The sequence below is a fragment of the Eubalaena glacialis genome, chromosome X (genome assembly GCF_028564815.1).
Source record: "Eubalaena glacialis isolate mEubGla1 chromosome X, mEubGla1.1.hap2.+ XY, whole genome shotgun sequence".
Classification (NCBI taxonomy): domain Eukaryota; kingdom Metazoa; phylum Chordata; class Mammalia; order Artiodactyla; family Balaenidae; genus Eubalaena; species Eubalaena glacialis.
The window spans coordinates 18,635,808-18,648,194 of record NC_083736.1 but is presented as its reverse complement, the minus strand read 5'-3'; the positions used below and the strand labels follow the sequence as shown (position 1 = coordinate 18,648,194).

At 35.9% G+C, this 12,387-nt stretch overlaps 1 protein-coding gene across 4 annotated transcripts in view; it reads right to left on the bottom strand.

The window, feature by feature from the left end:
• Positions 1-3,279: 3,279 nt before the first annotated feature.
• Positions 3,280-12,387, bottom strand: part of CNKSR2 (connector enhancer of kinase suppressor of Ras 2) — a 258,137-nt gene continuing 249,029 nt past the window's right edge. For all 4 annotated transcript variants that reach the window (XM_061177887.1, XM_061177888.1, XM_061177889.1 and 1 more), the window contains 2 exons: positions 5,212-5,408; positions 3,280-3,606 (listed from right to left, as the gene is read on the bottom strand). In XM_061177887.1, the coding sequence (XP_061033870.1) occupies positions 3,391-3,606; positions 5,212-5,408 (413 nt within the window). In that variant the 3' untranslated portion in view covers positions 3,280-3,390. The remainder of the gene's footprint in view (positions 3,607-5,211; positions 5,409-12,387) is intronic.

Genomic DNA, 12,387 nt, shown 5'->3' with positions numbered 1-12,387 from the left:
TGAGCAAGTCGCGCCTGACCAGGCTTACAGAGCAACCCGTGCGTGGGCTTTTCCTTAGGCTTGGCCAAAGAGGAACATTTCCCCTTACTCTGAGAATGGGAGACAGGACGGGTCAAATTTAGAAGGATATATGAATCATCTTCAGTGAACTGGGGATTTCTAGAAATTCTCATGCTGGGCTAGAGATGGACTTTGAAAATAAAACATGACCCTATTTTCCCTCTTGTAGTTAGTGTTTCCCAGGCGCTAAACAGTGATTACTTTTGTGCCAAACAGCCAAAAAACGTACCATAAGAAGTTATGTACAAGACCAGAAAATTGTTAGCTATAAAGACTGTAATAAATGGTTCTAGAAGATGGCATTATCTGAATAAATAAATATTTATCTGAATAAATAGTGAAGGGAAAGTGCCTTGGTTAAACACATGCAATCATTGTAGGGAGAACTATGATTTTATGATCCAGAATCATGGTTATAGTTCTGCTCTGATGGTTTAATATAGATATGGAACTGAGAGGAAAAAAATCTCTAAGAAAGCACCATTTTTTTTTGAGAAAATAACCTAGGTTAAGTTTTTCTGTACTTCATCCTTACTTACCCTAGTCTGCTTTTGCCCTGGCTTTTGGCAGCTCATTGGTTTTAAGTTTTATTTCTGCAGCCCTTAGCCATAATAATCAGGCTTCCTTGGTTTAGTGGAACACCTAACAAAAACAAATCAAAACCCTATTTCGTTCATCCTCTTTAAATGTTCATTCTGCAGACATACTGTAGGTAATATTTGTAAAAAAATATTTTTTAAGTTTATTTTTAGTGGTACCCCCCCACCATCTGTCCCATCTTCCCAAAAGAATCACAGAGAAACGAAAGAGGAGTAGGTGAAATTTTAAAGTTCCTGTCAGGTAAATGGGAAACCAGCTTGATTTTGCAGGAGCTCAGAGAAGATTCTTGTATACACTGGACAGGTGCTTCTTCTGGCTTGTACCACCAATGGAGTGACAAAGTTAAAACTTGTAACCGGGGGTGGGGTGGCGGGGTGGTGGCGGCTGTGTGATTAGGTCACAAAGAAATGTGATGAGGACTGCATGAATAAAATAGGTGCTTTATAAGGATTCATTAAGAGCTGAATTTATTTGACTTCAGTTTACAGTGCTGCCTCTCTCCTAGATTTGAAACTAATGCAATAAAATGTACAGATATATAGTGTTAAAAGGTCTCTTTCATGCTAGGCTAGCCACGAGTCTTTTAAAATTCATTAGTTTAATTTTTACCATTTAAAACAACAGAGCCAACTTTACCAAAGTAAAAGCCGCTTAGTAGCAACACAGCTAGTCTTTCCATCAACTGCTCACTGTTTCCAGGGCACAACCTGGCCACTGTATCCACGACACATCCATCAGGTACAGATATTTTTAAGTAAATGTACACATTTGGTCTAGTAAACATTAACAAGTCTAAACACCTGTAACAAGCACACTTCATTTTAGGACAAGAGGTTTTTGTTTTTTTGCTTTTTGTTTTTGTTTTTTTACATATACAAAATCCCACAAATTTAATGTGCGTCAATACCCATGCAGTAAATAAATGTTTTTACAAATAGTTTTTTTTTAAATGATAAAAATATTACACTGGACCCAAAATTCCATACAAACATTAATACATGATTTCTCATCCATTTTGACTAAATATAGGATTACTGAAAATGTGCTGTAGAAAGGCCACTCTCCTGTACAGTTGTGCAAAGTCTGCAAAACGATAGTGATTCAATGGTGGTTTCAAAAGCAAAGGAAAAGATCCCCGCTGTGGAGTTTTTACTTTCTCCTCTACAGCAAAAATATTCACTGGCAGATATCTGAACTCTTAGAGATGAAAGTACATTCATTCACTGAGCTGTACAGGCAACAGTATAAAGCTGATTAGAAGTAGATTTTAGGATATAGAATAGTAAAGGAGGGTCTCTTCCTCCTCCTAAAAAAACAAAACCCAAAACCAGCAAATTGTGACTTATACGTTATGCAGCCAGACACTAAAAAGCAGCACAGTCATTATCATGCTGTGATCACTTTCAAAAACGAGATGCTTATAAATGGAAATATATGAAGAGGATTTTTTCATAGACTTCATCCACTCTATAGAACAAATCATGAAACTAGGAAAAACCTCTAAAAATTGTTTCTCTCGTATAATTCAATGTAATATATCTCTGAATGACCATCATCCTCTTGCTCCTCAGGAGAGAGGTACATTTTTCTTTTTCAACATTGTTTTCTATATTAGAACATACATCAGCCTGTAAGTAAACATATTTTACTTCCCTGACTGAAGTATAATTATATATAAAGTTTAACTAATGGACTAGGGGGAAAATTGACCCTAACTGGGAAGTTGATTCATTTACGTTTATACCTTGTAGCTTTTTAGAAGTTGGAGTTTAAAAACATGAGTTTGGGCTGAAATTATATATATATATATATATATATATATATATATATATATATATATATATATATATATATATATACACACACATATATATACATATACACATATATATATGTTAGCTGCCTTTCTGGGTGAGTTAAGTGTGTTTTAAAAAATCCACTCTCAAAGTCCTCTATACACAATCAGCATTTCATCACTACAAAAATAAAGGAAGATTTAAACCAAGAAAATAAAGCAGCTCTATCTTCAATTTTGGTCTCAGTTACAAAAACATCTTACAAAGCTTTGCCCTGATACACCATTAAGTGTCCCCATGGATTTGGAATAGTATTTCCATTAACCAGCTTTCACAAGTTAATAGACTATTAAGACGAATATTAGATACCTGAACTTTTCTTATGTTGATGCTCTTCTGTTTTGCTTAACTCTTGTATGCGCATCTACATTTCACAAAAATAAAACTACAGCATTAAACTTTGTGCAATGTTTAAGAAAATTCTTAGAACATTTTAATAAATATAAAAAAGGTTTAAATTCTTTCCCACCCACAAGGATGTCTGCACCTGAAAAAATGTGATTTAGTTTTGAAGTCTTGTTTATATAAAATTAACTTAAAGGGAGAAAAGATGACCTTAGATAGAAAACCACCTTTTTGTGTTTTTTCTACTTGAAGACCACCTGTCTTCAGAGTTGTTTGCAAAAGTTAATTTTAAGTCATTGAAGACAGTTGATTTTGCACATGGTAAACATAAGCTGAGCACTAACTGCATATAAAATATACAAATGCTCATTAAAGACAGTGGTATTATGACCATATAGGGTTTGTTTCATATAGTTTTGGTAACATTGAAGTATAGCTTGTCAAGTGTCCCACACGTTGATATAAAAACTACCTTATATACTTGTTCAAAGTACCAGAAGGTACCACATGGCCAGAGGGCAGAATACACTTACACATGCGTTTCAATGTATGAATGAGTGTGTGTTAGGGAGGAAGTGATTACATCTACTTCAGAAGAAATACTTAATGGGTCATTTGAGGTGGTGTTTTGACAGATATCCAAGAAAAGATCGAGGTACATCTGCTTCCATTGTTGGAATTCTTTTGATGTCAAGTCTGGATTGTCTAGGACTTTATCAATAATGGCTACTTCCCCTTCTCTGGCCTGAAAAGCAAAAGAATTCAACAGTTACAATAGGGACAGACTGTTCTTCAAATTTAAAATAAAAAGTTAATAGGCAAACTATTAAGAAGCCCACAAGAAAGAGCTCTGGTATACTCAAACTCAGCTATTTAGACACAAATACTAGTGTACTTTTTCCTACACGCAGGCATGCCTCGTACTGCCCACTCTGTATGGTTTACTTTTTCTTCTGGCCTGTCCTGTTTCCCATCTCTGCCTTCGGAAACCTTCCTCATTCTTTAACATCCAGTTCATATGCCTCTCATTTCTTGAAGCCTTCCTTCGACAACTGGAAAAAATGTTTTCTCCTTCATTTAAATAAGTCCCCGTAACACTTGATCACTGCTGTTGAGTGGACTTACCACATTCTATGTCTTGAGTTACTTTTGCACTGTCCTTTTTCCTTCTGCTAGATGGTCACTTGGTGGTTTGGACCTGAATAGGGGTGGGGTGTGTGGCTCTGGGAGGAGGGAGGGTTAGGATATCTTTGGACTAGAATTGGGCACCGGAATTATTCTTATGAATATTATAGTTCTTTTAAAAATTCTGGTCTTGGTTACCAATAGGCCATTAAATTATCCCATGGATTTGCAATAGTATTCGCATGAATACCAACTGAAAGCTAATTGACTGAAAACTTGGCTGCCTGCTACCAGAAATGTTTTCAAATCATGCATTTCCTATTTTGTTTATCTCTTTGGTATTCACCTCTGTTTCAAAAATCACAAAACCTCAGCAGCATACTACAGATCTGCAATATTTCCCAAAGGAGCTCTTTGACCTTTTGTTTCCTGAAATTACTGCGTCACAAAGTCTGTATGACATTTCTTTTCTGTTTTTGAGTTTTTCAGGGTGCAGGGTCTGCTTAGGGAGAGTGTGTATGGCACGCCCTCTCCCCTGATACACACACAGTGAGGGGGCTGACTCTTCTGGCTCCTTCTTCAACTTCCTGCCTCTGTTTCCCTTTCCTCACCACCTCCTCCCCAATCTGGGGGTGGCATAAGAAGACTGGAGGCTATGTAAACGCTTATGGAAATGTATAATAAGAAAGTAACATGTGAGTTGGGAACTGATGGTGTATACAGAACAATTATAAAATTTCTACATGGAACATGAATCACTGTGGCTTTGCTCCAAATGTGCTGCAGGAGATATTCACAAAATATCTCAAACAATTTTAGCACCCACTATTGCATTCTGCATGCATGCTGTGTTCTTTTAGTAACTATATTAATTCCACGACATGGCATATTTATCTTAGGAAAACAAAAGACTGAGGAATAACACCAGCCCTGCATTTTTGGAAAAAAAATTAATTACGTCCTGTTTTCTCCTAGAACTAAGTCATATAACATTTAGTCAGTGCTTTGAGATGTTAATAAAAAGTTAACATTATTTCCTTTTGGCCAAATACACTTATTACGCTAAAGAAACAGCTCGGCTTCGGCTTCGCATTCGGTATGTTTATCCTCCGCTCCCCCCACCCCCCGCCATTTTGTATTTTGTCCCCTGGAGTATCTGATAATCCACTTTGAGTTCAGGAATGAATCTCTTAAAAGGAATTTCTCCTTCCATTTCATATCTTACCTTTAAAGTGCTTTTGAGAATTCTTAGCCTGTGTAGTTTTTCATTCATCACAGGATCATTACATCTCTTTATAAATGATAGCTTGTATTCCATCTTGGTTGAAATGCGATGTTCTCCCAGTGGTGACAGACTGGCTTGCTCCAATGCCCTATATAAATCTTGCAAAGAGTCTCCTAACTTTTCTTCCCTACTTTCACCTGCAATGTCCAAAAAAAAAAAAAAAAAAAATAAGAGAGAGAGAAATAAATCCAGTGTAATAAACAGTTATTTGACACTCCAAAAATCTACTAAAAAAAAAATCTGAAAAACAGGATAATGAATGATTGGGAAAACACTCTCTTACATTAAAAAAAAAAAAAAAAAAAAACAAACCCCACCAAACCCACAGTTGCTAGTTATACTGGGTAAGACTAGCTACAGGCAGCCAATTGTTTTAGAATGATCAATTAATAGGATGCTTTGATTAAGAAAATATTCTCTTAGTAGCAAATCACTGTACATATCTTGAGTCCATTAAGTTCAAAGAATTAGAGTACAAAAGGTACACAACACAGAAACAATCCTGCACGTAATTTAATATTTTAAAACATTAGTGAATATCCCTTATTATACTGATAAGCATAGAAGTGCTAAGTAACAGAGCTCTCCTGGTTTAGCAATACTGAATGAACTGATTTTTACATTTTTCCAGACTTCGTAAGATGGAATGGCATTCACTGGAGTATATATCATTGTAAAAATCTTCTAATAGTGTGCCGTAGAGGATTATTAGGTTTCATGTGACTGCCATAGTAATGCCTGCCACATTGTAAATATAGTAAATGATCATAAATTATCATCAATAATAATGCTTTAATTAGAATGAGATATGGGAATGTTTATATGCAGATGTAAGCAAAAATCTGGCATGTACTAAAAGAAGCTACTTAACATTTGAAAGACCTGGGAAGAAAACACTCCAATTAAATATTTTTGAGAAAAAAAAAATTAGAGACTGGTTCAGGAAAGGATCTTAGATCTATTTGAACAAATCAAAAAACTCCCATATTATTCTTGAATTGTCTGAATATACTGATGTCATATCTTTCTCAATGATAAACAAAGATGAACTTGGATTTTGCTTGGATTGGGAGATAGGATTAGGGTTATATCACATTTCCTTTAATAGAGAGCTTAAGAGTCCTTTTGAGGAATACTAATTACATTGGCCCAAGAAGTAAATATGGAATGTTGTTCATTCCACCATGGTCCATGTAAATATTTTAGGCTTTCTGTCATAGTTTAAAAAAAAAAAGACGCCCTAATTGGTAATAATGTAGTTAACATTTGTAAGTGCCGGGCAGTAGGGTAAATGCTTAACATTCATGATCTCATTTAATCCTCACAGCAGTACTAGAACTAGATCTATTTGATTTTCATTTTATAGCAGGGAAGTACCTTGCTCAAGGTCACATTTAGTAAGTGGTAGAGCTAGAATTCCGACTGGGCAGTCTGGCTCCAGAATCCATGATTTTAACAAGAATTCTAGACTGCCAATTTTGTCAGGAATCATTTGAGCTGTGTATTTAACAGTAGGTGTTAATGAATTTGTGAGACTTGCTTAAAATGCAGCATTCTAAAAAAAACTTTTTTAAAGAGTATACCTAAAACTGCCCCCAAAGCCCACCAACACAGTACCTTAACTTGAGGGGATCATCTTTAGGATGAAAAAGTAACTTCATTAAAGTTTCATATTCAATTTTTGGCTCTGCTGCTGAGGTTGGCAACTATTGGTAAGTATGATTGTTGAATCCTTCTATTAGAAAGTTCTTTGTTATCAGCACCTGCTATCACTAATTCCTCTATAACAAATTTTAACTTCCTAATCATATATCTAAGAACTATAATCTAAAAATACAAAAATCCCTTTAAACAGCGTTTTAATTCTCTGTTGGCTCATCCTTCAATGTTTGCAATACCTAGAGGATTTTGAGGGGTGGGGGGACAGAGGACTGTAAAAAGGAGGAACTGCCTTGTGGGCTAAGAAGATTGAAATGAGATAAGGAATTTTAACCGAGAATGGTTTGGAGCCAGAAAGGCACAAAATTATAACGTCATTCAGAGTAACTAAATGGAGTTGTAAAAACAAGGATACTTTTGAACAGCATAATTCCATTTCATAAAATCATAGGCCAGGAAAGAATCCTGAGGAATTATTTAGTAGTTACCATTCTTTCTGCCTCAAGGCAAGACTGCATCTTAAGCCAGATGTAATTTCATAGAGCAGAGGGTGGGAGAGAAATGGTAGGCCTAACAGATGTGAATTATAGTAGTCTAGGTATCAGGTAGCCTAATGTATTATTAGTTTTTCAGTTCTTGAAGGAAGGTAAAGAAAAAAGGGATTCAGATTATAGTTTTAGGATTTAAAGGAGGCAGAAGTATTTTCACATAGTAAACTTTTATTTTAAGATAACCTTCTTCCATATTACCTAACACTGTAGGGAGTATATATTTTGTTGAAAAAACATTCTTGCCCAGTTTTCTTTCTCCTCAATTCTTATAGTTTGTAGAATACTGAGCCAGATGCTTGATTTTTAAATAAAATTTCAATGTAGTTTTACTTCTAGAAGTGTAAGTAAAGCTTTAATATAAAAAGTGACAAACATAGCTAAAAACTGGAAGTTTTTTTTCCTTCTTGCCATTAAGGGGGGAAAAAGCGTTCAACCAAAGGACAACATAATTCTACAAAGAACCTGGTTTGAAAGCTATAAGAAGAATCGAGTATGGATTTATCTCTGGGCAGCACATTTGAACAGGGAATCACAATGAGACGGAACACAGAAACATTTCCAAGTAGAGTAATGGAATAGAGATATTAGAGATAAGTCAGGCCCCCTTCCCCCACCCCTACACATCATACACATATGCAACACAAGACACAGTAGTGGGATGAGGAAGGATGAAGGATTGAGATGCCAGGCTACCACAAAATGCCACCAATTACTTAACATTTTAAGACTAGACAAAGAGTCCTTTTCTTTTCAAAGAAGGGGGAGTGAGCGGCAGAGTCACATTATAAATCTGATTCACTGTGCTCAACAGTCAAAACAACACAGAACTCAACATTCAAGACGAAAACAGACCTTTATTTTCTTTTATAATTTTCAATTGGTTTCCTTCATTTTTTTTTCTCAGATGAATACCAATTAAGTCAATTGGGGCTACCGCTGCAACTGAAAATGTGAAAGCACCTTTATCTTCTCTTTTTGCCCTCTTCTTCTTCGTCTCCTTCTCACTTCTCTTCTGGTTTCTCTCTCTTTTAAACCCTTGCTTTTCTTCTTCTAGAAGAGGCTTGCTTTGGAAGAGGAGGCAAGCACTCGGTCAGGTCTGCTTCCTGATTGACTTTCTTTCAACGTGCCAGTTCAGCCCTTGGAGCACTGGCCCAAACCCAGCTCGTTTGTAATTTGAATGAATGTTTTCTGCAAGTTGGCAAAGTGTTGAAGACCCCATGCAAACCACAGGACATATAGAAGAACCTTCTGTGATTCCTAATGAGGAAGTGTATCACAGCTACAATGAAATTTTAATTTGTATCTAACTTATTCAGGAATTCTGGGCCTATGAAGGAGTAAATTCCCTATCAAATTATATTTACATTTACAACATGTAAATTAGTCCTGCGTCAGATGACACGCTTTTCTATTCCAATTTTATTAAAGCGAAGAGAACATATAAGGTTCTCTTTCCTATATAAAATTTCATTGACAGATTTGAGGATCACAATGAAGTTATTGATAACTTGTACTCTGAGCCAAGGGAGGGTCATTTCTGGCTGTGTCATAAGTGGCAGGGCTGGAAGAAGATCCTCTTTCTGGTTTCATTTATACTCTAGCTACACCATGAAACACTGTGAGGCTAGAAATACGCTGAGCATCACAACAGTTCGTTGTCTGGTTCTTGCAGGTTGCATATGACCTCCACGTAGTGATAAAGAAAAGCTCAAAGAAAAGATTAGCCAATGCAAAGTAACAGTTGGTTGGAACTTTCTTGCAAATGGCTTATTAGCAGATGATAATGCATTTCTTCAAATACTACGAGGTGTTTGGTTGATGTATTTCCTTACATTCATGCCCAGTGGTTATTAAACTTTTTTGATTGTACACCCTCACCAGTTAAAACACTTCTGTTGATAACTTACATATACGTATTACTCTATATTAATAGATATGCCTATTATAAGATAGACACAGAAAAGAAATTCGAGAAAATGAGATATGAAACCTGAGGAGAAATCCCAATTTTTTTTCTTCCTGTACCTCACCCCATGTGAAACCTCCTTCAGAGACTTAGACTGTGACTTTCCCTGAGCAGAATGCCTCGCTCTCCTTTGCATTTCCCAATCTTCTACCTGGCATGGTGTCTCATGCACCCAACGTTTAAACTGAGTGATGGTTTTCTCTACTTTAGACACTAAGTACTCCAAAGAGGGCTCCCTATCAGGTGACTGTGTAATTTGTACGCTAGTCTCTTGTGTAATTTCGTTCATGTTTCTTTGGTGAAAATTAAGGAGAGAGAATACAAATGTGGTGACCTAAAATGTCATTCTGGTGTCCTTGCTGTTTCCCTGCCTCTGCAATGATAATGTGGAAGGAGAGAAAAAATGAAAACAAAACAAAACAAAACGAGTATACCAACTGGGCTCTTGAAGAACCAAGCCAACAATGAATAATCAGTTCTGGTACATGTTTTGGAAGGGAACTGCGCTCTTTTAAAATTGGACAATGATGTCCTCGTGGAAACAGTTGTTCCTTCCACAACACAGTTGGGTAATGAGCACAGAAGGTTGGGAAAGGCTAAGTCACAAGTGGAGAGAAGGCTGGACATAGTAGCATTAGTCACCAGTCAAGTGTGAGAGGCATTCGGTCTTGTACGGCCACAGAGTGCTCCAAGGCTTCCAGGCGAATGGCATCACGTATGTGGAGCACTATTCTCGCCATGAAAGGCAATTAACATTTGTATTGAGACATGGGACTACTTTCTGTGAATACTAATTTACCAGTGCGCCATAATGAACAACTTATTTATATGTAAGGTGACAATTAAAGTTTTAATGGGTTTAATGTAGATAGGTTTAATGTTTGTAGGTTTTATGCTAAAGATGATTATGTATTCAGGAGTTTACACTGTAATTTGAATTGTTTTATAATTAAAGATTCGCTCTCTTTAATTCATGTTTTTATATAAGTCAACTAGCTATGCCTTGCATTGTAAAACTGGGGGAGGGCAGTTTGTTATATCAGAAAAAAAGCATAAGATTTTAAAACCTGGCTTTTACTTGTCACTCTGTAATCAACTATCCTTTTCATAATTAGAAGTAATTGGTTTATTTTCTTTTAAGCAAAATAACAATAATTTCTCTGATGAAAAAAATTGAGGAAAAACCCTTCTTTTGAAAGGACAGCTTGAGTGAGTCCACCAATATTGCTAAGTGTATTTTTACAGAAGAACATGTGAAACCCATCCCTGTACGAATGACCTTGTGCTTCACCAAAATTAAGTACAGCCCATACCAGTGTCTGTCAATTCCTTCTGCACAACAGTAAAGCTTACTTCCATAAAGAGTTAACAAAAGACACAGAGCGGAAGCTCATTCTACACTTCATTCTCTAAGCATGTAATTTCTGCCGAATTATGTTGTTTAATGCCACAAATATATGACAGTGATTGCATTTTCAGGGTATTACGGTAGCTTTTATGACAAATAGTTCAGATGGCAAAATCTTGGTGTCCTTGGCATTGATTTATTGTCCCAAAGGGAAGGTTCTTTGAAGGACAATCTCAAACATAAATGACAGATTCTATATTTGCCCACAGAATTTAGAAAACTTAACTAATAGAGGCATGGAGGTCAAGGTACCTGGTTCTTAGGCAGGAATTCATAAAGGGGACAGTTTAAAAACAAAGCTAAGAGATGATCATATTTAAAAATTAATGTGGAGTCCCCATATTCCTTAATGAGAAAAAACTAAAATTCTTCGTATCATAAAATTTTACTATGACTTAAACAGGGAGGATGACCCAAGACAATCCCACTAATATTAAATGCCAACAAAATGCTTTTTGATGCATTTCTACATACCAGAACCATCATTTTTATATATACTTAAAAAAACACATTAAAATGGTTAGAGCACAGAGGCAACTGTAAGGCAGATCAATGTGATTTTATTCACAACACAAATTCCATTTGTGAGAAAGAAGCATAGATTACTTCTCTTTAGAAAGATATTTACTATCAAGCATACTTAGCAAATTATTTAGCTATCTAAAAAGATCTGATACCAATTGGCCATATTTTTATTTTTACGTAATTTATATTTTTACAAGTATTCACATTATGCAATACTACACACTGTGGCGACAGGAAGAAAAAAAAACATTTTCAAATACAATGTTAAATTATCTGTTCATTGCACAGTATGAAATATCCATTAATTAGCATTGAAATTATTACAGAGTATCTTATCCAACTAAAGGAAATTTCACATCCACTACAGAAGAAAAATAAGCAATATTGAGCCATAAGTGACCCAGTTACATAGTATTAAATAATATCTGAAGCTAGTTTGAAAGACAACCAGACAAAATACTTTTTCAAAAGTGAAAACCACAGCCTATAGATTTGGAAAATTTTACAGAAAAGAATAGCTCATGCCTGTCCTATGAGGCAACACCATTTGTATACAAGTGCCAAGAAATAAGGAGAAAGTTAGGATTTTAGCTGAGGAATCTAATAAAGCCTGGCATGTGGAATTTTCTTCATTAGTGTCACCGAAAGCAGTCTCTGTGTTGCACCTGAATACACTTTATAATAGAATAAACATAGTAAGTTTCAGAGCAGGTTGTGTATACCTTGCCTTAATAGATTACACTTAATTTAGTACAATACAGCACGTCAAGTTTTAAAAATGCAAAATACACTTAATACACAGAATTTGCTTTCTCTGCTTTGCCTTAAAGAGGCCACCGAAGAGTCCATTAAACAGCCAGGGTTTTCTAGTTATTGGAGCTGATCCCTCTCCTTTCCTGTGTCAGGAGAACACAACTGAGCCCTTCCCCAGTCAATAATACCCTTCCCCTCTGTTCTCCCACAGAAACAGCAGTTTTCTGTCACTGTGCTCCATCTTGATTGGCTTT